Source organism: Mauremys reevesii, unplaced genomic scaffold, assembly GCF_016161935.1.
Source record: "Mauremys reevesii isolate NIE-2019 unplaced genomic scaffold, ASM1616193v1 Contig108, whole genome shotgun sequence".
Lineage (NCBI taxonomy): Eukaryota > Metazoa > Chordata > Testudines > Geoemydidae > Mauremys > Mauremys reevesii.
Genome location: NW_024100725.1, coordinates 22,251 through 48,928, shown reverse-complemented (window position 1 = coordinate 48,928; position 26,678 = coordinate 22,251). Strand labels below are relative to the sequence as shown.

Below are 26,678 nucleotides of genomic sequence, written 5' to 3'. Positions count from 1 at the left end.
AGCAAATATTTGGCCACACACTTCTGAAACCCCAAATCATGTTCAGGTTTTGGCAGACTAATTTCAGCTTTTCAATTAAAAAAACCACAACAAATTTTGAAGGAAAGCAGACATTGTCCGTGATTTTTTTCTGCTTTTTGAAAACCCCTAGTTTTCAATCCAGAAAAAGTTTTGATGGAAAATATTTGTCCAACCCTTTTAATGAGCTTTATGCCTTTTAGCACTAGCTGATGCTGAGAACCGGTGATATCTTCTAAAGAAGTTTTCTCAAAACTGGGTTTGTGCCGAAATGCAGAAGGTTTATTTTTCCCAGGGGCGCCTGTGGAGGGGAGCAAGTGGGGCAATTTGCCGTGGGCCCCACAAGGGCCCCCAGGAGAATATAGTATTGCAATTTTTTTATAGAAGAGGCCCCCAAAATTTCTTTGCCCCAGGCCCCCTGAATTCTCTGGGCGGCCCTGCTCCCAGGCACAATGTCCTCTGCCCCTGGGAACACTCACCATGCTTGTAGTGTTCGCCAGCATGTGTGCTTGTCAAGGGTCAGCGGGAAAGAGTCTGGTGCGTTGCCAGCAGTGTATTTTAATGTAGTGTTTCAGTGCTGCACATGTACTGAACAATAATACTTCTGTTTATGTTACCTTTGCTTCTCCAGATATGTCCTTGAAAGGAGGCAGCCCTTTCCACTGGATAAGAAAGCACCCAAGACAGAGGAAGGAAGATATTTTCTGGGAGGTGCAGCAGTACTCTGATGGACGGAAAGCAGAAAAGAAAAGAAATGAGGCATACACTAGGGATGCAATGGAGAGGCGGATACAATTTTTCTTGTGGCAAACCAACATGCTGCAGTCCCTCCTGATGGTCCAGACTGAGCAGATGGGTGCCCGCCCTCCCCTTCAGCACATTCACAACTCTTTCCCATGTCCTTCCCAAACTCCACTTGGACATTCCTTTCCGATTTCTGGGACGTCTCACTTTACCGTTCACTCCACCGCCGCAGACACCTTTTCAAATGAAAGCTGGACTTACGCTCAGCTATGTGTGTGTGCATGGGCACTCTTTATTTGTTTTCACTGAAGTTATGATAGCAGATGGCAGCAGCAAACCAGCAGGCAGTTGTATCATTTCCTTACATTGAACCCTGGGCCTGAACAATCACAACTGCTTCCCACCTACCAAAACTGGACTTCATTCTGCATTACAAACCCAAGCATAGCAACAAACTCTCTTTCTCATTTTCAAAGTGTTGCCACAAAGCCTCCCTGATTCGAATTGCCCCCTCATTGTGCTCCTCTAATAGCCTTGGTGTCTGGCTGCTCAAAATCAGCATCCAAGTGTTCTGTCTCAGCAGTGCTCCCTGAGCAAACTTTTCACACTTACCTTCACAAATATTATACAATGTACATCACATGTCTCTGACCATGGGAATATTTTCCTTGAATAGATACAGGCCAGTCCTTGCTTACAGATAGCCTCCCAATATGAAGCAAATACCAGCAACTACACACCAGACAACAAAAACACTAACCCTGGAACCAGTCCCTGCAACAAACCCCGTTGCCAATTCTGTCCACATATCTAGTCAAGGGACACCATTGTAGGACCTAACCACATCAGGGACACCATCAGGGGCTCGTTCACCTGCACATCTACCAATGTGATATATGCCATCATGTGCCAGCAATGCACCTCTGCCTTGTACATTGGCCAAACCGGACAGTCTCTGTGCAAAAGAATAAATGGACACAAATCAGACATCAAGAATTATAACATTCAAAAGCCAGTAGGAGAACACTTCAACCTCCCTGGACACTCAATAACAGACTTAAAAGTGGCCATTCTTCAACAAAAAAACCTTCAAAAACAGACTCCAATGAGAAACTGCAGAACTGGAATTAATTTGCAAACTGGACACCATCAAATTAGGCCTGAATAAAGACTGGGAGTGGATGCGTCACTACAAAAACTAATTTCCCCCTGCTGATACTCAAACCTTCTTGTCAACGGTTTGATTTTTTCTCCTGTTGAGAATAGCCCACTACCACTTTAATTGAATTGTCTCATTAGCACTGACCCCCCACTTGGAAGGCAACTCTCATCTTTTCATGTACTGTGTATATATACCTGCCAACTGTATTTTATACTCCATGCATCTGATGAAGTGGGTTTTAGCCCACAAAAGCTTATAGCCAAACCAATTTGTTAGTCTCTAAGGTGCCACAAGTACTCCTCGTTGTTTCTGCTCTGGAGATGCACTCAGTTTTGGTCACCCAGTCTCTATAAAGGATATAACAGATAGAAACGGGGTTTGAGAAGGGGAGAGGCTGGCATATATGGACAGACTGAAAAGTCTAGGACTGTTCAGTGTAGAGAAGAGACAAATAAGGGAGCACAGGATAGAGAAGAACAAAATAAAAGAATGGAACCGATTACATTGAAATGGACAAACAGAGAACAGCTCCCAACCAGTAATAGCGATCTACAGATACCCTTCCAAAGGGCTAATTCCCCAAAGCTGAGACAAATTATCAGCAAAAATGATTGGGAGGAAAAATTTAGACATAAAAATGGGAATGAAGAATGGGAGTTCTTTAAGAAGATTTTATTAAAGAGCTAAAAAGCCACGATTCCACAATCAAGAAAGTGGGGAACTTTGGTTAAAAACCCAGGTCAGTAGGAAAGTGAAGGCAGCAATTAAGGCGGGAAAAGCAACATATAACTAATAGTAATAAGGGAAAATAGTTAGCAAGCAATACAAATTGGAAATTATGAAAATTGATACAGGAGGTTACAGACATCAGGGGGGAATCCATGCTTTGCAGGGCTAAGGAGAACAAAAAGGAGGTTATTAAGTATATTAAGAACAAAAGAAATCCTAGAAAAGGTAAAGGCCAATTCCTAGAGGGAGAAAGGAAACTTCTTAATGTTGCAGAAAAGGTAGGTGTGTTCAAGGAATATTTTTGTTCTGCATTTGGAAAGAAGCAGAAGGAGATGCTTATATGACATGCCGTGATTAAACACTTTCCAGTCCATTAGCAGTCATGGAGGATGTTAAACAACATCTACAGTGAAATTAATGAAATTAATAGGCAGCAGGTTTAAAACAAATAAAAGGAAGTTCTTCTTCACGCAGCGCATAGTCAACTTGTGGAACTCCTTACCTGAGGAGGTTGTGAAGGCTAGGACTATAACAATGTTTAAAAGGGGACTGGATAAATTCATGGAGGCCAAGTCTATAAATGGCTATTAGCCAGGATGGGTAAGAATGGTGTCCCTAGCCTCTGTTCGTCAGAGGATGGAGATGGATGGCAGGAGAGAGATCACTTGATCATTGCCTGTTAGGTTCACTCCTCTGGGGCACCTAGCATTGGCCACTGTCGGTAGACAGATACTGGGCTAGATGGACCTTTGGTCTGACCTGCACGGCCTTTCTTATGTTCTTATGTTCTTATGTTACAGTAGAACCAGTAGAACCAGTAGAGTTACAAACAACAGAGTGACGAACTGACCAATCAACCACACATCTCATTCGAAAGCAGAAGTAGGCAATCAGGCAGCAGCAGAGCCCCCCACCCCCCACAAAGAAAAAACAAGAAAGCTCTGCGTTAAACGTAAAGTATTACAAAATAAAGGGAAAGTTTTTAAAAAAATATTTGACAAGATTAAGAAACAATGGAAAAGCTGATATGAGATTAGTTAAAAAAAAGTCTAGGAGTATAATTAATGCCAGTCAACAGCATGGTTTATGGAAAACACGTCTTGTCAAATAAATCTAATTTCATCCTTTCATGACAGTACACATTTGGTGGATCTAGGGAACCAAGCAGATGCAACAGACTTAGATTTTTCTGAGGCATTTGATTTAGCAGGGGAAAACATTCAGTAAAAAAAATGAACACTATACAATATCAGTAGAGCACATGTTAAGTGGACTAAAAGCTGGCTATCTGACAGATCTCAGAAAGCTGTTGTGAATGGGCCATTGTTAGCGAATGGGGGTGTTTCTAGTAGGGTTCTGCAGGGATCAGTTCTAGGCCAGATGATATTCAATTTTTTCATCAGTGATCTGGAAGCAAATAGAAAATCATTGCAAGTAAAATTTGCGGACCTCACAAACCTTGGCAGAGTCGTTACAATTAGTCGGCCTGGGCAGGCATAACGGTTGAACTGGAGCATTTGTTGAGCTGGGCCCATGCAAACAAAATGTTTTAATACAGTCAAATGGAAAGTGGTCCTGTCAGAACAGGCAATGCAGGCCCGACCCCCAGACTAGGGCTCTGTATTATGGAATGCAGGGTCCCTAAAAAGGGTTTAGGGGTCATTGTGGACAACCAACTCATCATAAGCTCCCAGTGCGAAGCTGTGGCCAAAATTGCTAATTCTCCTTGGATGCATAATCAGGGGAGTGGTGAGTTGGAGCAGAGAAGGATTTTATCTTTGAACATGACGTTGATGAAACCAACTGTGTCAAGTTCTGGGGTCCACATTTCAAAAAGGATGTTGAAAAACTGGAGAGGGTGCAGAAATTGGAGATGGTGCGGGAAAAAACCCCCACAAAAATGATTGGAGAAAATGCCTTACAGAGAGAGAGAGAGGTTTAAAGAGCTTCATCTATGTATCTCATCAAAAAGACAATCAAGCACAGACTTCCATGGGCAGAAAACCATGGGTGCTAATGGGCTCTGTAATCTAGCAGAGAAAGGCAGAGGAAGACCGAATGGCTGGAAGCTGAAGCCAGAAAATTCTGATTAGAAATAAGGGCCAGATGATTAACAATCAGGGTGATTAACTGTTGGGACAAACTACAAAGGGAAGTGGTGGATTCTCCAACTCCCCATGTCTTCTGATCCAGACTGGATGCTTTTGTGGAAGATCTACTTGAGGGCTTGTCTACACTTAAAACATTACAGCAGCGCTGCAAATCACTTACATGTAGACACTAGTCACAGCGATGGCAGAGGTTGTCCCGTTAGTGTAGGTAATTCACCTCCCTGAGAGATGGTAGCGAGGTCGATAGAAGAATTGTTCTGTGACCTCATGCTGTTTACATCGGGGTTAGGTAGATATAGCGACAGCTGTCAGGGGTTTGGATTATTTTGCTGTTGCAAAAAAAACAAATGCAATTTTGGATTGCATTAACAGAGGCATAGCGCGCAAGTCATGGTACTCAGCACTCTCTCTACTCGGCACTGGTTAGGTCTCAGTTGGAGTGCTGTGTGCAATTTTGGTCACCTCTGTCTAGAAAGGATGTAGAAAAACTGGAAAGGATCCAGAGTTGAGTGACAAAGATGATCCAAGGGATGGAATGCAAACCATAGGAGCAAAGGCAGAAGGAACTGGGTATATTTAGTTTGGAAAAGAGGTGATTAAGGAGGTACATGATAGTGGACTTCAAATATTTAAAAGGCTGCTATAAAAAAGATGGAGAAAATTTGTTCTGATACTCATAGTCATAACAGATTTAGATTAAATCTCAGAAAAAACTCCCTAACTGTAAGAACAGGAGGACAATGGAACAGTCGCCTAGGCAGGTTGTGGAAGCGCCTTCACTGGAGGTTTTCCAAAGGAGGCTGGAGTCATCTGTCCTGGATAGTTTAGACACAACAAATCCTGCATCTTGGCAGGGGTTAGACTAGCTGACCGTTGCAGGTCCCTTCTCACCATGTGGCTCTATGATTCTACAATGTAAAATCCTAGTGTAGACCAGGTCTTAGTTAAACACAAGTATGGAGCTTAATACAGGGGTAACCCTAACCCTAAATTTAATGGCTTGTGTTATACAGAAGGTCAGACAGGATGATGTAATTGTCCCTTCCGATCTTAAACCCTATGAATCTATCGATAAAGAAAGCAAATCAGACATTTATATTTACTCTGTCTCATAATACATGAACAAGGAATCATTCAATTACATTGAAAGTCTGCACATATAACACTGAGAAAAGAAAATTGATTACATTATCCATATGTGGCCAGTGGAACTCCTTGCCGCATTATTGGAGCAAAGAGCATAGCTGAATGGGATTCACAAGTGGATTGGCCATTGCAGGTGATGCTGGTGGCACCATGGTTAGTTAAGGCTGTCTGACACCTTCAATTAGGAGACCTCATTTTCAGTTGGTTATAAGTCTATCAAACTTTAACCATTTGGACTGTTGTTGGAGAGCTTATCCCTTCACCCTCCCTTTCCCTGGCCCTTCTCACGTGAACAGAGAGCAACAGTACCCAGAGTCTGAAGGTGCAAACAATTCAATGTTTATTGGGGTGAACTTCCAGCAAGCATGATTCCAGTTTCCTTCCTTAGTGTCCCCCTTCCCAGCTCTGACACCACAGAGCCTTGCCTGTGTCCCTGTTTCCATTCCCCCCTTTAGCAAAACATGATCCCAATTCCCCTACCCCCATTCCCTCTTTCCATCCCCCCTCCACTTCCTGATTGACTGCAGATTATATAGTAAAACTTGAGTTCTGCTTAGCTTAACATTGTAATATGGTTCTTTAACCAGTTATATCCCACCACCTTAATTGGTTTACACCCAACAAAATTAATTATACAGCAGACAGAAACAATCACAGAACCAGACAGAGATTATACAGACAAACAACAGGGAAGTGCAGACTACAGTGACAGAACAATACAGAAATGAGGATTTCACCCCAGCTATTGATAAGTGAGTTTTTGCCGGACAGGATGATCTCAAACTAAGTTTCCTTTTACATCTTCTAGGCTCTTCCCTTCCTCTGGAGGTGATCGATTAATCACCTTTTTAACAGCCCAAAACTGCCTTATTTCAGTGTGACTGGTGTGGACATGACCATTCACTTCCCAGCTTAAGGCTGCCCCTGCTGTTTAGCCAAAGGCCTTAGGCTAAGAACAAGACCTCAGACTATCCTAGTGAGAGAAGACCTATAAACTGGCAGGCTGATTTTGATCCTTCTTTTGTACTTCTATAACTAGCTAACTGATAATGCACCTAAATTCTTAAAGTATGGGCCTTTGCAGACAGGCCTGACTAGCTATATCCTAACAGCTGCCTGACACCTTCAATTAGGAGACGTCATTTTCAGTTGCTTATAAGTTTGCAAAACTTTAACCATTTGGACTGAAATTTCGCACACTGCGTGTCTGCTTCTGGCTGAATTGTTTTTTGAAAGTTTCAGGCATCACAGTTCATCCAGGAGAAGCCTGAAGCCAGGAGAAAAGACGTCTTGCCCATGTTGAAAAATTCATATAATTATTCCAGTGAGGAGCCCCAGCACCTCCATATTTTCCATCAGAAAGTCCGGTGAGACACTGTTAATAGCCAGAGCCCCGAAATGCAAGAGTCCCTGAGCATTAACTCACACACAGCTGGCTCCTGAGGTCTTTACTCAGTTCTTACTCCAAAGGGAGTTTTGCATTAGTGGAGCCTGAGAACATATGTGCCACGGCCTCAGAATTTGGCCTTGTATTGTCCATCTACTAAAAGCTTTTATCCTAAAGGACTCCCAGTGCCACTGAAATGCAGCCACCTCGGAGCTGGAGGCCATCAGCCAGGGGCAGAGCAAAGTGGGACATTTTGGCCAGTGATATTGGAGGAAACACATCCCCTGTGGCAAGGGCCCCAGCATGTTTAATGGCTGTGCAGAGACGAAAGGACCACAGACCTATCTCCATCCCATCACGCCCTCCTTGCACTGGGTTTGTCAAGCAGGTGAGCTCCTCAGCAAGAGATGGTGTCAGGGTTCCTTCCCCACTCTGAACTCCGGGGTACAGATGTGGGGACCCACACGAAAGACCCCCTGAGCTTATTTTTACCAGCTTAGGTTAAAAACCTCCCCAAGGCACAAATTCCTTTCTAGCCTTAGTATCGCTGCCACCACCAAGTGATTTAAACAAACATTCAGGGAGGGCCACTTGGAGCCCTACCTTCCCCAAATATCCCCCCAAATCCCTACACCCCCTTTCCTGGGGAGATTTGAGAATAATATCCTCACCAATTGGTACAGGTGAACACAGACCCAAGCCTGTGTTCTGGATCTTAAGAACAATGAAAAATCAATCAGGTTCTTAAAAGAAGAATTTTAATTAAAGAAAAGGTAAAAGAATCACCTCTGTAAAATCAGGATGATAAGTACTTTACAGAATAACAAAAGACTCAAGAACACAGAGGATTTCCCCTCTAGGCAAAACCTTAAACTTACCAAAACAGGGAAAATTCACAAGCTAAAAAAAAGGTAATCTAATGCATTTCTTTTCTGCTATTACTTACTACTTCTGCAAGACTAGATGCTTAGTTCAGATATATTTTCCCCTGCCCTGTTTCCTGGCTGGCTCTGAGAGACACAGACAGAAAAACTTCTCCCCCTATTGGTCCTTTTGGTCAGGTGCCACCCCGGTAATCTGAGCTTCTTAACCCTTTACAGGCAAAAGAGGAATTAACCCTTTTACAGGGTAAAGAGGGATTTTATACTGCCCTTAGCTGTATGTTTATGACAGATGGGTACCTGTGAATTCTGAGACAGACGTGTCTTCCCTGGGGATCCCCCACAGGCAGCCGTTTCCCACCCCTCTCTCACCCCGGCATCTGCAGCAGCATCCCACACCGAAAGCCAACACAGTGTGGTGCACCGTTTATAATATAGCTGTGCGCAATCCCAGCGGGGTTTGCTCAGCCTCTAGGGGAGAAGCAGCATCTGAATGGAAACAGGCTGGAGACTGGAGATACTCTAGCCAATGTCTCTCTTTCCTTGTCTGCGCTTCTATGCTATTTATCCAGCTTTAGAAGTAAACAGTCATTAAGGGACTTTCCCAAAGGGAGATGAGAACCCTCGGGCTCTCCACTGAGTCAGAGAGGAATTGGCTGCTCTGTGTATTTGTGTATTTTTAAAAAGTAGTTGATTAGTAAGAAAACTAGGCATAATAGTCTGATACCCTGTTAAGGCCTAGTATAAAGGGTAGATAGTAGACAGAGAGATCTGGAGAAAGGTGACTGAGGGGAGACCCGAACACTTTCTGCAGGCACATGGGGCTATCGCTAAGGGATCAGAGATCAGTAATTCTCATCAGTAACTATCATCATACTGTGCAGCAGGTTTCATTGAAGGATCTTCAAAACACCTAACAAAGGAAAGTCACTATGAACATATCGTCATTATACTGATAGGTAAACTGAGGCAAAGGGAGACGTGACTTGGTGAAGGTAACACAGAGAATGACAGACAGAACCCAGGAGCCCTAACGTCCCTGCTGTAACCACGGTCTCTCCGTTAGTAACTGAGGGCATAACAAGAAAGAAATGGATTCATGGTGTAGCAGGGTTTGTTCCTTAGGTAGATGTGACAGACTTGCTCAGGATGCAATCTAGAACGGGGGTACCGCTGAGCCCTCTAGCACACCAACCTAGGCTCCCTCTCACACTGTGAGGCTGTGACAAGCTACAATCCTTTCCAGGTTTTGCACTTCCACAGCCAGACACAGCCAGGGACTGAAATTTCCAACACTGGGTGTCTGCATCCGGCTGAATTGTTTTTTGAAAGTTTCAGGCATAACAGTTCAGCGAAATTCTCGAATGAAGCCAGGAGAAAAGACGTCTTGCCCATGTTGAAATATTCATATAATTATTCTAGTGAGGAGCCCTAGCACCTCCATGCTTTCTATCAGAAAGTCAGGTGAGAATCCCCCCCCACCCGTTAATAGCCAGAGCCCTGAAATGCAAGAGGAGGAGGTGAGAGTCCCTGTGCATTAACTCACACACAGCTTACTGAGTTCTTCCTCCAAGGGGAGCAAAGAGGGACATTTTGGCCAGTGATATTGGAGCAAATTCATCCCCTGTGGCAAGGGCCCTGGCATGTTAATGGCTGTGCAGAGCAGAAAGGACCACAGACCTATTCTCCATCCCATCACGCCCACATTGCACTGGGTTTGTCGAGCAGATGAGCTCCTAAGCAAGAGGTGGTACCTGTGAATTCTGAGACGGACGTGTCTTCCCTGGGAATCCCTCGCAGGCAGCCGTTTCCCACACCTCTCTCACCCCAGCATCTGCAGCAGCTGCCCTCACCGAAGGTGACACAGGGGTGTGCACCGTTTATAATACAGCTGTGAGCAATGCCAGGGGGGCTCGCTCAGCCTCTAGGGGAGAAGCTGCAACTGAATGGAAACTGGCTGGAGACCGGAGACACTCTAGCCAATGTCTCTCTTTCCTTATCTGTGCTTCTGTGCTATTTATCCAGCTTCCGAAGTAAACAGTAATTAAGGGACTTTCCCAAAGGGAGATGAGAACCCTTGGCCTCTCCGCTGAGTCAGAGAGGAATTGGCTGCTCTGTGTATTTGTGTATTTTTTAAAAGTAGTTGCTTAGTAAGAAAACTAAGGATAATGCCCAGCTCTCCATAGGGTCTGATACCCTGTAAAGGCCCAGTATTAATGGGTAGATAGTAGCCAGAGAGATCTGGAGAAAGGTGACTGAGGGGAGACACGAACACTTTCTGCAGGCACATGGGGAGATCAGTAATTCTCATCAGTAACTATCATCATACTGTGTAGCAACTTTCATTGAAGGATCTTCAAAACATCTAGCAAAGGAAAGTGACTATGAAAATATACCCATTATACTGATAGGTAAAATGAGGCAAAGAAGATGTGACTCGGTGAAGGTCACACAGAGAATGACAGACAGAACCGAGGAGTCCTGATTTCCCTGCCGTAACCACAGTCTCTCCCTTAGTAACTGAGGGCATTACAAGAAGGAAATGGATTCATTGTATAGCAGGGCTTGTTCCTTAGGTGGATGTGACAGACATGCTCAGGATGCAACCTGGAATGGGGATACCACTGAGCCCTCTGGCAAACCAACCTGGGCTCCCGCTCACACTGTGAGGCTGTGACAAGCTGCAATCCTCTCCAGGTTTTGCAATTCCACAACCAGACACAGACAGGGATGCACCCAGCTGCAGTTACATGAATGCTTTCACTAGGCACTTATGCACCAACAATAGAGAGGCTTCAGGCAATTCCCCCCCACCCCAGCTCCTCAGCCTAGGACCCCAGAGCTGCACCGTCTTACCCTGGTCAGAAGCCTGGTGATTTTACCCAGTCCGCCCCTCCCTCAGTGTATTTAGGACAATGGACCAGCCCCTGTCTCTGGGCAGGTTACCCTTTTGCATTTGAAAGAACACACTGCATTAGGTAAAAAACATAAAACCAATTTATTAGCTACAGAAGGACAGATTTTAAGTGATTATAAGTAATAAGTGTACATATAAAAGTAGATTACCTAAGAAATAAAGCAAAATGACAATCTGAGTTCTAGAAACTAGACAGGATTTGAACCATACAGTGTGCCACTCTGATGGTACGGACAGTCCAACTGCCTTCCATACACAGGCTAGAAATCTCTTCAGTCTGGGACCAAATCCCCAGTTTGGCCCTTGTTCCTAAGGTTTTTCCAGGTGTTGAGTTGTGGAGGGGAGTGAGACCAAGTGATTTTGTTACTTCCACCATTTATGGCTTCTTCCATGTGGAGGGAACTTCGTTTTTCTAACCAAAAGCCCCCAGAGCAGTTAGTGGAAAAGTACAGGCACAAATGGAATCCAGTGTCACATGAGCTGGTCACATGCCCTCGCACACTTTCAGAACTTTGGGTACAAAAATGATACATGCATACAAATAGGGTAATCATATTCAGCAGACCATAACGTTTTCATTGATACCTTACATATCATATCATCATGGTAAATATGGGAGTGCCAGGGAGTTGTTTTGGGGCACAGAATGTCACACCTCCCCACTTAGTTTACTGCAGGAGTGTTTGTCATTGACTAATTTGGAGGGAGTGTGCACAAGGCCTTCTCAACACCTAAGTGTTGCAAACATTGTAGAGTTCTCCACATGTGTTTTTAAAAAGTTCTGTGTGCCTTCTCTGCGTCACTAGAAAACCTCTCTTTGTATCTGTGCAGCATTGTAAAACCATTGTGCTTTTCTAACTGGTGATAACTCAATACAGATATTCATCAATGCCATGCAGTGGTGTGCCTCAGTTTCCCCTTCCACACAGAAGACCAGATTTATTATGGTTTTCCTGCTGTGATGAGCTTTGAGCCTGTTTACAGGTGATAGCTGAGAAGCAGTACCTCCATACGGCTTCTTGTTTACTATTTGTAGCATGTCCGAAAGCTTTCCCCAAAAATCATGCATGTTACACCTTTTCATAGGATTTGCCATCAGTACCAAATTCTTTGTTATAAGATTTCCCATTAGCAACAGACATTGCATCATGAGATTTAACAATAACATCAAATCTTTTATCACAGGTAGGTGTTTCCAAGTATTTTTATTACACCACACCTTCTGCCTGGACACTTTGATTTGTTCAATACCCATTGTGTCTTTCAACTCCTCCCTGAACCTTAACATGTGTTTAGTTACTGGCTTTCCTTTCCCCTCAGTATCCCCTTGTAACGAGGCAGCGTTTGGCGGGACAGTACTGAGAGTATCAATTGAGGACAAATTGCTTAGAGCAGGGCAGTCAAAGCCCAAGGCTGGGGGTTCTTTACATTTAAGGCACCAATCCAGCCAAAGAGAGAGGACTTTGGTTTTACCCCACTGGCTAACCAGAAGTTATACAAGCAATTCCCTCAGATATTCCAGTTCCCTTGTATCACCATCAGCACCACTCCTTATGGGGATGAATGGTTATGAAAACCAACACCCCAGTAAAAGAAAATGGTTCTAGCCATCCCAAAGGGCCAAGCCCCAGATCCAGGTCAATATACAAGTTAGATCTTACCCACAAATCAGTCTGTTGTGAATCCTTTAAAATCTAAAATTTCCTCCTCCCCTCTGTCAGTTGAGTCATTAGCATTTCCACAGACAGCCATTGATTCAGTTTGACCTGCATCCTGTTTTAAAGAGACAGAGTTAGTTGTCACAAGCACGTCAGGAACAAAGTCCTGAGAAGTTGGGAGCTGGATTGTGGTACCCTCCGTCACCCCCTCTCTATCCCCGAGAGGTCAGTTGTGTGACTGCTGCCCTCCGGCAAGTCAGTTACACAGTTCCATCTCGAAGCCTGAGCCACAGGTTGGGTGCCTGGGAGCACAAATGCTGAATCTTCAGTTCTGTCCTGGGCATCCTCCCCCATGTGATCAATGAGGAGACATTCCTGAACTCCCTCTATTCCTCCCCCAATTTCCCTCACTGGGCCCCCCTCTAGGACACATACCCCCGTGCTCTCTAGAGTGGGATCTCTCCCCTGGTCAGCCAGGAAGGGCTCACAGCTAACAGCCTAGACAGTTGTCTCCTGAGGTGGTGTTACCTCCTGCTGCAGTGTTAAAGGAACCCACACCCACCTCCTCAGTGGTTTCTATGATTCTATCATTGGGCTCCCCTCTGGAACACATCTCCCTATACTCCCTAGCATTGGGTTTGTCCCTTGTTTAGCAGCAACATGGACATTTTTTCCCGGAGGCAGCGCTGCCTTCAGCAGAAGGGCAGGAGCTGGTCTCAACCACCGCCACCCCTGGAAGCATGCAGCTTCCCACTGCTGCAGGGGAATCAAGGAGACTCTCTTTTCTTCACCAGTTCCTGGGACTTTTCCCTTTCCATCTGAGGGCCCAGCAGAACGCTCCTTCTTGCTGCAGACAGACACTTTAACAGCCTGAGCTATATGGAGAGAACCATTGCCAATTAGCATATCAATAGGAGTATCGTCTATCCCTCGGGTGATCGGTGGTATTACGATGATAGTACTTCCTGGAGTCTTCAGTCTCCAGAAGCCTGACCAGTGTAAGTTTATTACCCAGTCTGTCCCTCCCTCAGTGTGGAGAGTACAATGCACCAGCCCCTGTTCCTGAGCAGATTTCCCTTTTGCATTTCAAACAACACACTGGTTTAGGTAAAAAACATAAAATCAATTTATTAACTAAAGAAGGACAGATTTTAAGTGATTATAACTAAGTGTAGAGATCAAAGTAAAATACCTAAGAAATAAAGTGAAATCACAATCTGAGTTCTATAAACTAGACAGGGTTTGAATCAAGCAATATCTCACCCTGATGGTACAAATAGTTCATCAAACTTCCATACATGGGCCGGGAATTCTCCTTTTCAGCCTGGGACCACCTCCCCAATCAAAATCTTTTCTCTCTAGCCGTGTTTTGAGGTGTTGAGTTGTGGGGGGAGTGATGCCTAGGGCTGATGTCACTTCCCCCTTTTATAGCTTCTGCCACGTGCAGGGAACTTCATTGTCCCAAACGAAGCCCCCAGCACAGTTAGTGGGAAAGTACAGGCACAAGATGGAGTCTGGTGTCACATGAGCTGGTCACATTCCCTTGCGTGCTTCAATGAGTCATAGCAGGGACCATTACCCATCTCCTGGCTTGAATGTTCTCAGGAAAGTCCATCAGGTGGGGATAAGCTTCTTCCATGGCTCATTGTGCTTTCTGATGGGACATCAACATGAACAGTCCATTCACAAAGTTCTGGCTCGACTGGATGGAAACTACCTTGTGGACGTTAGCACAGAAGCAAACACATTTGAAACACAGATATATAGTCAATATTCATAACTTCAAGCAAAAATGAAACATGCATACAAATAGGATCATCAAACCATAGCTTTTCCATTGACACCTCACATGACAAAGTTTCTACAAGATTTGTGGCAACTATATAACAATGGTGAATATGGGGGTGCCAGGGTGTTGTTTTGGGGTACAGCCAGGAAGCTGATGGAACCGCTCTCCCCCAAACCATTTAGCTGGGTTGGCCTCTCCCCCTGCTCTGCTGGTGACATACAGCCAGCCAGGCCTCTCTCGGCCCTGTTACCACCCAACACAACAGCAGGTGGTGTCACCCCCAATTGAGTTACCTGAGAGCTTTACCTAATCCACTCATGGACCAACAATGGAGGCACCAGAGAAGTTCCCAGCTCCCAGCCTTGCACCCCTACTGGAGCATACACCCAGAATTAGACCGTCTTGCACTGCACAGAGATCTGTACAGCGTAAATTCATTAAATAGTCCACTCCTCCCTCGATGAGGGGAAGTTCTGCACCAGCCTTTGCTAACGGAGCTAAGATTCCCAAACACCTCACTCAAAAACACACTGATTAAGATAAAACATAAATCAGGTTTATTAACTACTGAAGGATAGATGTTATGTAATTATAAGAGATAGGAAACAGATCAAAGCAGGTTACTTTGGAAATCAAACAAACTTGCATTCTAAGATTTATACACACTAGATAGAATAATAGAATATCAGGTTGGAAGGGACCTCAGGAGGTCATCTAGTCCAACCCCCTGCTTAAAGCAGAATCAATCCCCAACTAAATCATCCCAGCCATGGCTTTGTCAAGCCTGACCTTAAAAATCTCTAAGGAAGGAGATTCCACCACCTCCCTAGATAACGCATTCCAGTGTTTCACCATCCTCCTAGTGAAAACGTTTTTCCTAATATCCAACCTAAACCTCTCCCACTGCAACTTCAGGTAATTACTCCTTGTTCTGTCATCTGATACCACTAAGAACAGTCTAGATCCATCCTCTTTGGAACCCCTTTTCAGGTAGTTGAAAGCAGCTATCAAATCCCCCCTCATCCTTCTCTTCTGCACATTAAACAATCCCAGTTCCCTCAGACTTTCATGTGCTCCAGTCTCCTAATAATTTTTGTTGCCCTCCACTGGACTCTTTCCAATTTGTCCATATCCTTCTTGTAGTGTGGGGCTCAAAACTGGACACAATACTCCAGATGAGGCCTCACCAATGTCTAATAGAGTGGAATGATCACATCCCTCGATATGCTGGCAATGCCCCTCCGTATACAACCCAAAATGCCGTTAGCCTTCTTGGCAACAAGGCACACTGTTGACTCATATCCAGCTTCTCATCCACTGTAACCCCTAGGTCGTTTTCTGCAGAACTGCTGCCTAGCCATTCGGTCCCTAGTCTGTAGCAGTGCATGGGATTCTTCTGTCCTAAGTGCAGGACTCTGCACTTGTCCTGGTTGAACCTCATCAGATTTCTTTTGGCCCAATGCTCTAATTTGTCTAGGTCCCCCTGTAGCCTATCCTATCCCTACCCTCCAGCATATCTACCACTCCTTTTTGTTTGAAACTTTTCCTTTGTTTCTATCTTGACATCTAGTGTCATCTGGAAACTTGCTAAGGGTGCAGTCCACAGCATCCTCCAGATCATTAATGAAGATATTGAACAAAACCAGCCCCAGGACCAACCCTTAGGGCACTCCGCTTGGTACCGGCTGCCAACTAGACATGGAGCCATTGATCACTACCCGTTGAGCCCGATGATCTAGCCAGCTTTCTATCCCCTTATAGTCCAGTCATCCAGCCCATATTCCTTTAACTTATGGGAAAGAATACTGTGGGAGACCGTATCAAAAGCTTTGCTATAGTCAAGGAATAACACATCCACTGCTTTCCCCTCATCCCCACAGCCAGTTATCTCCTCATAGAAGACAATTAGGTTAGTCAGGCATGACTTGCCCTTGGTGAATCCATGCTGACTGTTCCTGATCACTTTCCTATCCTCTAAGTGCTACAGAATCGACTCCTTGAGGATCAGCTCCTTGATTTTTCCAGGGACAGAGATGATGCTGACTGGCCTGTAGTTCTCCAGATCCTCCTTCTTCCCTTTCTAAAAGATGGGCACTACATTAGCCTTTTTCCAGTCATTCAAGACCTCCCCTGATCGCCATGAGTCTTCAAAGATAATGGCCAATGGCTGTGCAATCACATCCGCCAACTCCTTTAGCACCCTCGGATGCAGCACATCTGGCCCCATGGACTTGTACTCTTCTAGCTTTTTTAAATAGTCCTGAACCACTTCTTTCTCCACAGAGGGCTGTGAATTAGAATTGTCTATATCTCACCCCGACTGATGATACAAGCAGGCTTACAGAGTCTTGAGGCACAGGCTGCATCTGCTTTGCAGTCTGGGTTCCCCTCCCCCATTCAAAGTCTTTTGTCTTACAGAGCTTCTTGCATGTGTTGAGTTGTGCGGGAATGAAGACAAGAGATGATGTCACTTCCTATCCTTTATAGTTTCTTCCAGCTTGCTGGAAAGTCTATGTATGTGACATGGGTGGTCTGCCTCCATTGGACAAACATTCTCCATTATCTCCGTACTCTCTCCGAGTAGGCTTTCTTATACAGAGTTTCTGAGCTAGTGGTTTCTTCCCTGGATGAGTGTTGACAACAGCAATTAACAGTATCTGGCTACTCCTTTGACATACCTAAAAGGCTGGTTTTGGGTGTTTCCAGCCTCACATCACACTTTAGTAACTCACACATAGCAGGATTTCATAGCTTCACATACAATGAGTGTGCATACAATCCAAGGGATATCAATGTTTAGCAGATTAAGACTTTAAGAATGATACCTCATAGGGCATATTTTGTACAAGACATACCATAATTACATTACCATGGTAAATATGGGGTGCTTTGGGGTGTAGAGTGTCACAGGGACGATCCAGAGAGTGACAGAGGGTGGGAAGGAGAGGAGTGACTGAGGAGCAGGGCCTTGAGGGGAAGAGGCAGGGCAGAGAGGTGCGGCCTCAGGCTTCCAGTTATCAACAATTAGAAAGGTGGCAACCCTATCAGTTGTACATAGGCAGATTGCCCAGTTTGTCAGGCTGACACAGCACAGTAAGGTCAGGAAAGGATTTAATGTCTCCTTGACTGGCTAGTCAGTGATTCAGGGAAGAGGGCCCAGCACCATGTCACCAGACAGCTCTGCATAGAGCTCAGTCTGAGATCCAAAGAACCAGGAGAAAACTTTAGTTCCATTTATGAGTAAAGGGCTGGAGCAGCCTTACCCGGATCTGTTGATTCCTCGCCCCATAGATGATGGGGTTTAGCATGGGGGGCAGCAGGAGGTACATGTTGGCCATGAGAATGTGTAAATGCTGGGCCACATTGTGCCCAACACGGTGTGTGAGGAACGAGAAGAGAGCTAGGATGTAAGAGGCTAAGATGACACAGAGGTGGGAGCCGCAGGTCCCAAAAGTCTTGAGCCGGGCGTCCTTTGTTGGGAGTCTGAAGATGGCCCTGAGGATCTGGGTATAGGACAGGGCGATAAAAAACACATCCAGAGCAGTCACGAAGAATGCCACAGAGAGGCTGTAGTAACTACTGAGGCTGATGTCGGCGCAGGCCAGCTTCACCACAGCTATGTGCTCACAGTACGTGTTTGGAATGATGTTGGTTCTGCAATATGGCCACCTCCTCGCTAGGAAGGGATAGGGCAGTATGAGCATGATGCCGCGCAGTACCATGGCCAGGCCAATTTTGGCCACCACAGGATTTGTCAGGGTGGTGGAATGTCTCAGGGGATCACAGATGGCCACGTAGCGATCAAAAGCCATGGCAACAAGGATCCCAGACTCTATCACAGAGAAGCTGAGAATGAAGTACATCTGGGTGAGGCAGGCACTGAAATTGATCTCCCTGGAATTGAACCAGAAAATGCTCAGCATTCTGGGTAGGATGGCTGTAGACACTACCAGGTCGGTGACAGCCAGCATGCAGAGGAAATAGTACATGGGTACATGGAGGCTCGGTTCCGTCTTTACCATGAACAGGATGGTGAAGTTCCCCAAGATGGCTATGGTGTACATGGTGCAGAAGGGGATGGAGATCCAGATATGGGCTGCCTCCAGGCCAGGAATGCCCAGCAGGATGAAGGTGGAGGGATTGATGAAGTCGGTTGAGTTGGAATCTGACATGGTGAAGGGGAGAAGGTGTCCAACACTGAGGCAGAACAGTGTTTCCTGCATATACTGTATGTTCCCCTGACTTCCTGTATGTGCCCAGAGTCTTGGGTGATGGTCGCAGGACAGACACCTGGATGGAGAGACAATGTTAATATGAGAGAATACATGCACAAGTGGAGGCTGTGAAGCAGATTGGTCGCTCTTCACACACTGAAAAATGACATTTTCATTATTTAGATAAATGAATTATGAACAAGTGACCCTCCTAATGACAATTCTATATTCTATGGTGCTCCCTGCATCAATAGTTTCTCCACATCATGGTGTGAGAAACCTTAGTAAGTACCAGCAGGAAACACGAGTGTATACTGGTTATCCCTTATTGTTCTCTAGGACTTCTCTACACTGCCAAGTTTTTTCACCAAAAAGCAACATTTGGTGACAAAATAACGGAGGTGTAAATATTATAAAGCCACTTTTGACAACGGAATTCCTCAGTTTCAGTGACGTAATAAATCCATCTTGACGAGAGTTGCAATGTTTTTATGCAACATTTTTGTCTCCAAAGTGCCAGTGTAGACACTGTTCTTGATGTTATCACTGTAATTGGCCAATTGCTTTTCTCCCATGCCCAACGTCCCCCACCCCTGGGAACACTCACCATGCTTCCAGTGTTCACCAGCATGTGTGCTTGTCAAGGGTCAACCGGAAAGTGACTGGTGTGTTATCAGCAGTGTGTTTTAATGTAGTGTTTCAGCGCTGTACGTGTACTTAACAATAATGCTTCTCTTTATTGCTACTTGTGCTTTTCCAGATATGTCCTTGAAAGGAGGCACCCCCTCCACTCCAGCCGAGGGTGTCCACCAGATAAGAAAGCAACCAAGACGGAGCAAGGAAGATATGTTCTGGGAGGTGCTGCAGTAATCTGATGCAGACAAGACAGAATGAAGGCAGTGGAAGGAAAGCAATAAGCAGGAAAGAAAAGAAAATGAGAGATTCACTAGGGATACAATGGAGACGCTGATAAAAGTTTTCTAGTGGCTAATGAACATGCTGCAGTCCCTCCTGATGCCTCACACTGAGAAGATGGGTCCTTGCCTTCCCCTTCAGCACATTGAGAACTCTTTCCCATGTCCTTCCCAAACTCTATTTGCACATTTCTTTCCGATTTCTGTGATTTCTCATTTTCCCGTTCACTCCACTGCCACAGACACCTTTTCAAATGAAAATTAAATCTCCTAGAACTGGAAGGGATTATGAAAGGTCATTGAGTCCAGCCCCCTGCCTTCACTAGCAGGACCAAGTACTGATTTTACCCCAGATCGCAAAGTGGCCCCTTCATGGACTGAGCTCAGAACCCTGGGTTTAGAAGGCCAGTGCTCAAACCACTGAGCTATCCCTCCCCCCACATATACTCAGCTGTGTGTGTGTGCATGGTGTGGTGGGTTTTTTGGCAATAAAAGCAAAGTTATTTGAATAATAAGCTCTCTTTATTTGTTTCCATTGAAGTTATAATAGCAGAAAGCAACAGCAAAGCAGCAGGCACTTTTATCATTTCCTTACATTGAACCCTGGGCCTAAACAATCACAAGAGCTTCCTACCCTACCAAAACTGGACTTCATTCTGCATTACAATCCCATGCATAGCAATAAACATTACTTGTTCTCATTTTAAAAGTATTGTCGCAAAGCCTCCCTGATTCCAATTGCCCTGCACTGTTCCCTCTAATAGCCTTGGTATCTGACTGCTCAAAATCAGCAACTGTTCTGTCTGAGCAGTGCACCCCTGAGCAAACTTTTTGCCCTTACCTTCACAAATATTATACAAGGTGCAACACATGGCTACAACCATGGGAATATTTTCCTCACTGAGGTCTAACCTGTCATAAAGGCATCACCAGCGCGCTTTTAATGTGCCAAATGCACATTCTATGGTCACCCTGTTCCTACTCAGCCTATTGTTGAAATGCTCCTTACTGTTATCCAGGTTTCCCATGTACAGGTTCATGAGCCGCAACATTGAGGGGTATGCCAGGTCTCCCAGGATTACTATGAGCATTTCTATGTGGGGATCTTCTGGTTTCTAAATATTCATGCATCATGCACTTTTCTGGACCACCCTGCACTGATGTCCATGAAACGCCCACAGTGATCCTCGAGTGCTTGCAACACCATGGAGGAGTACCCTTTCCAATTGATATATTCCATCACAAGGTGTCCAGTGCCAAAATTGGAATATGCATGCCATCTGTCATCCCTCTGCAGTTGGGGAAATTCATTTCTGCAAAACCATCCACAATGTCATGCACGTTGCTAAGAGTCACGGTCTTGTGCGGTAGGATGCGCTTAACGGCCCTGCACGCTTGCGTTAACACAGCCTCAACATTGACCTCCCAGCTCCAAACTGATTTGCGACCAACCAGTAGCAGCCTGGAGTCGCCAGCTTCCACAATGTGATCGCCATGTGCTTCGCCACTGACACTGCAGCTGTCTTTGGGTGGCTTTAAAATCCAAAAGTTCTGCAGCTACTGCTCATCATCCCTGACTTGCATAACGATGTGATTCCACCCCTCAGTGCTAGTTTCCCAAGCCCAAAAGTGGCGTTCCACCATGCTCAGATGTTCTGTGAATGCCAAAAGCAATCTAATGCTGCTGCTATCCATGTCAGACACCACATCAGGCAACTGTGACTCCTGTTGCCTTCGCAACTTCAAGATTGATTCCACTGCCATTTGTGATGTGCTACTGACAGCTAGCAGAGCAGTGCTGGATCCATTCCTGCAAACAGAGGTGGTGGGCTGAGCAGAAAACAAGGGACATTGGAAAATGCTGTGAACTGGAGACGGAAGCACATTGAGTGCTGGGATGGAGAGCAATGCATCATGGGACATTGAGCCCGGAGCCATAATGTACTGTGATCCACTCTGCCTTCCCACAACACCTATGTGCACAAGATGGAGAGCTGAACAGAGGGATAGCTGCCCACAGTACATTGCTCTCACTGTCGCTGTGACCGCCCCACGTGTGGACGCGCTATGTTGAAAGAGACAGTGTGAACATGCAACCAATCCTAACATATTGTAACATGACTATCTAACCAGTTAGATCCCACCACCTTAATTGGTTTACACCCAACAAAATTAATTATACAGGAGACAGAAACAATCACAGAACCAGATAGAGATTATACAGACAAACAATAGGGAAGTGGGGACTTGAGTGATAGAACAACAAAGAAATGAGGATTTCACCCCAGCTATTGATAAGTGAGTTCTTGCCAGACAAGATGCTATCAAACTAAGTTTCCTTTTACATCTTCTAAGCTCTTCCCTTTCTCTGGAGGTGATCGATTGATCACCTTTTTAACAGCCCAAAACTGCCTTATTTCAGTGTGACTGGTGGGAACGTGACCATTCGCTTAACAGCTTATGGCTGCCCCTGGTGTTTAGCCAAAGGCCTTAGCCTAAGAACCAGGCCTTAGACTATCATAGTGAGAGAAGGCCCATACACAGGCAGGCTGATTTTGATCCTTCTTCTGTACCTCCATAACTAGCTAACTGATAATACACCTAAATTCTTAAAGTATGGGCCTTTGCAAACAGGCCTGAATATCTATATCCTAACAGCTGCCTGACACCTTCAGTTAGGAGACGTCATTTTTAATTACTTATAAGTTTGCCAAACTTTAACCGTTTGGACTGAAATTTCCCACACTGGGTGTCTGCTTCTGGCTGAATTGTTTTTCGAAAGTTTCAGCCATAACAGTTCAGCTGACTTCTCAAATGAAGCCAGGAGAAAAGACGTCTTGCCCATGTTGAAAAATTCATATAATTATTCCAGTGAGGAGCCCTAGCATCTCCATGCTTTCTATCAGAAAGTCAGGTGAGAACTCCCCCCACCCCGTTAATAGCCAGAGCCCTGAAATGAAAGAGAAGGAGGTGAGAGTCCCTGTGCATTAACTCACACGCAGCTTACTCAGTTCTTCCTCCAAGGCGAGCAAAGAGGGACATTTTGGCCAGTGATATTGGAGCAAACACATCCCCTGTGGCAAGGGCCCCGGCATGTTTCATGTCTGTGCAGAGCGGAAAGGACCACAGACCTATTCTCCATCCCATCATGCCCATGTTGCACTGGGTTTGTCGAGCAGGTGAGCTCCTCAGCAAGAGCTGGTACCTGTGAATTCTGAGATGGACGTGTCTTACCTGGAAATCCCCCGCAGGCAGCTGCTTCCCACGCCTCTCTCACCCCAGCATCTGCAGCAGCATCCCATGCTGAGAGCTGACACAGGGATGTGCGCCATTTATAATATAGCTGTGTGTAATCCCAGGGGGCTTCGCTTTGCCTTTACGGGAGAATCTGCAACTGAATGGAAACAGGCTGGAGACCGGAGACACTCTAGCCAATGTCTTTCATTCAATGTTTGTGCTTATGTGCTATTTATCCAGCCTTAGGAGTAAACAGTAATTAAGGAACGTTCCCAAAGGGAGATGAGAACCCTTGGCCTCTCCGCTGAGTCAGAAAGGAATTGGCTGCTCTGGGTATTTGTGTATTTTTTAAAAGTAGTTGCTTAGTAAGAAAACTAAGGATAATGCCCAGCTCTCCATAGGGTCTGATACCCTGTAAAGGCCCAGTATTAATGGGTAGATAGTAGATAGAGATATCTGGAGAAAGATGACTGAGGGGAGACACGAACACTTTCTGCAGGCACACGGGGAGATCAGTAATTCTCATCAGTAAGTATCATCATACTAAATAAATACTAAATACATCAAATAAATTTGTTAGTCTCTAAGGTGCCACAAGTACTCCTGTTCTTTTTGTCATCATACTGTGTAGCAACCTTCATTGAAGGATATTCAAAACAAATAGCAAAGGAAATTTGCTATGAACATATACCCATTATACTGATAGGTAAAATGAGGCAAAGGGAGACATGGCTTGGTGAAGGTAACAGAGAATGACAGACAGAACAGAGTCCTGACTTCCCTGCTGTAACCACGGTCTCTCCGTTAGTAACTGAGTGCATGACAAGAAGCAAATGGATTCATGGTATAGCAGGGCTTGTTTGTTAGGTGGGTGTGATGGACTTGCCCAGGCTGCAACCTGGAACAGGGGTACCGCTGAGCTCTCTGGCAAACCAACCTGGGCTCCCGCTCACACTGTGAGACTGTGACAAGCTGCAATCCTCTCCAGGTTTTACATTTCCACAGCCAGACACAGCCAGGGACGAACCCAGCTGCAGTTACATGAATGCTTTTACTATGAACCAACAATAAAGAGGCTCCAGGCAATTCCCCCCCACCCCAGCTCCTCAGCCTAGGACCCCAGAGCTGCACCGTCTTACCCTGGTCAGAAGCCCAGCGAGGGTAAGTTATTTACCCAGTCCGCCCCTCCCTCCATGTGGAGAGCACAAGGCACTGGCCCCAGTTTCTGAGCAGGTTTCCCTTTGGCATTTCAAACACCACACTGTATTAGGTAAATAAAATATAAACCTGATTTATTAACTACAGAAGGACAGATTCCACCTGTCTTCCATACACAGGCTAGAAATCTCTTCAGCCTGGGACCAAATCATCCGTTTGGTCCTTGTTCCTAAGGTTTTTCCAGGTGTTGAGTTATTGGCGGGGAGTGAGGCCAAGTGATTTTGTTACTTCCACCTTTTACGGCGTCTTCCATTTGGAGGGAACTTCATTTTTCCAAGCAAAAGCCCCCGGAACAATTAGTGGAAAAGTACAGGCACAAATGGAATCCAGTGTCACATGAGCTGGTCACATGCCCTCACACGCTTTCAGAACTTAAGGTACAAAAATGATACATGCATACAAATAGGGTGATCATATTCTGCAAATCATAACTTTTTTATTGATACCTTACATGACGTACTTTGTATAAAATACATCATAATCATATCACCATGGTAAATATGGGAGTCCCAGAGAGTTGCTTTTGGGCGCAGAATGTCACACCTCCCCGCTTAAATTACTTCAGGTGTGTTAGTCACTGACTAATTTGGAGGGAGTGTGGTTTCCCTGCCTTGAGGAGCTTTGAGCCTGTTTACAGGTGTTAGTTGAGAAGCTGTATCCCCATAGGGCTTCTTGTTTACTATTTGTAGCATGTCTGAAAATTTTCCCCCAAAATCATGCATGTTACACCTTTTCATAGGATTTACCATCAGTACCAAATTCTTTGTTATAAGATTTCCCATTAGCAACAGACATTGCATCATGAGATTTAAGAATAACACCAAATCTTTTATCAAAGGTAGGTGTTTCCAAGTATTTTTATTATACCACACCTTCTGCTTGGACACTTTGATTTGTTCAATAACCATTGTGTCTTTCAACTCCTCCCTGAACCTTAACATGTGTTTAGTTACTGGTTTTCCTTTCCCTTCAGTATCCCCTTGTAATGGGAGGCAGCCTTTGGCAGGACAATACTGAGAGTATCAATTCAGGACAAATTGCTTAGAGCAGGGCAGTCACAGCCCAAGGCTGGGGGTCCTTTACATTTAAGGTGCCAAACCAGCCAAACAGAGAGGACTTTGGTTTTACCCCACTGGCTAACCAGAAGTCACACAAGCAATTCCCTCAGATACTCCAGTTCCCTTGTATCACCACCAGCGCCACTCCTTATGGGGATGAATGATTATGAAAACCAAAACCCCAGTAAAAGAAAAAAGGTTCTAGTCATCCCAAAGGACCAAGCCCCAGACTCAGGTCAATCTACAGATTAGATCTTACCCAGAAATCACTCGGTTGTGCTGATGATTTTGATATGGAGAAGCTGCTGGAGACCACGAGCATTGAAAACATCAGCCCAGAGTTCCTCAGCCTTCCTTAGTCCCCCACATTTTGCTTCCCTCCACTGGAGCTGGGGGACCCATTGTTCTATAGAGCTGAAGCTTTGTAGCAGCCTGCGGCCATGACATCCCCCCAAGGGCTGCACTGTATGAACGGAGCACCCACATCTTTCAAGCAGCCTCCAGCCCTGTCTATGTAGCTACCAACTGCCCAGCAATCCCTCTAGACAGGTTAATACTGAGCTGGTTGCTTTGCAGTTGCAGGCTGCTTGATGGTAATGGCCAGGGACTTAGTTTTACCTGGATTAATAACCAGACTAATGCGCCCGGCTTCTTGCCCAGCCAGATCAGCACTCAGCTGCAGCGGTTCACAGTGCTACACCTGCACTAGCCACTGAAGTGGATGGAATTACAGACCCTTGAGTGTTTGTAACTGGCAGCCAGGGTGGGATGCACACTAGAAGTGGCAGAGAGAGGGAGGCGTGTGTGTGTGGGGGGGGAGTTAGAAAGGAAAGGAGAGAAAAGTAACCAAAATGGATGGAGAGAGTGAGAGAGAGAGATGGGACGATATCCAGTAGAACAGGGACTCCCTGCCTTTTCCATTCTGGGAAGCACTTTCCAAGGGAGAGACAAATCCTCTCCCTGACCCCAAATCCTCTCCCTGACCCTAAACTGTCACTGCCTGGTTCAGGAAATGTTTCCTTCAGGGATTCTGGCTGGATCAGTCTGGGAATTGAAGCACCCTGGGAAACACTGAGGGCAGAGGAGAGTGGGCCACATTATGGTGAAGAGAAGAGCTTGTGGATACCTCCCTGCAGGTTTGGGATCGTCCAGCTCCACTCCCGGTCCACTCCCAGTCCCCTAGCATCCGTGCACCAGCTCCAGGTTTGCTGTCACAGCCCCACTCAAGCTCCCGCACCCGGACACCTGCCAGGCAGCTGTGTTTGGGTCCCACACACTGGACCCAGGTGTTTTTGAGTTGGGGCAGGGTTCAGGCCCTAGTCCAGGGCTGGTTTTCTAGGCCCACTCTCGGGGTGCAGCTTCCATTCTAGCACCTCCGTCTGGGAGCAGAGACCTGCAGGCCAAGCGCCAGGGCCCTGAGACTAGTTTTGGCTGGGCTCCCCCAGACTCTCCCATTGCTTCAACACAACCTTCGAGAGCTCCTCCTTGGGCGTGC

General features: G+C 45.6%; 1 protein-coding gene across 1 annotated transcript; it reads right to left on the bottom strand.

Moving 5' to 3' along the window:
• Positions 1 to 17,766: 17,766 nt before the first annotated feature.
• Positions 17,767 to 18,714, bottom strand: LOC120392649 (olfactory receptor 52K2-like). The gene has a single exon (XM_039517412.1). The coding sequence runs from the start codon at positions 18,712 to 18,714 to the stop codon at positions 17,767 to 17,769; it is 948 nt and encodes a 315-aa protein (XP_039373346.1).
• Positions 18,715 to 26,678: the final 7,964 nt, after the last annotated feature.

Excerpts from the sequence above, each read along its gene's own strand:
- LOC120392649 (XM_039517412.1), bottom strand. The coding sequence starts at position 18,714 with ATGTCAGATTCCAACTCAACCGACTTCATCAATCCCTCCACCTTCATC.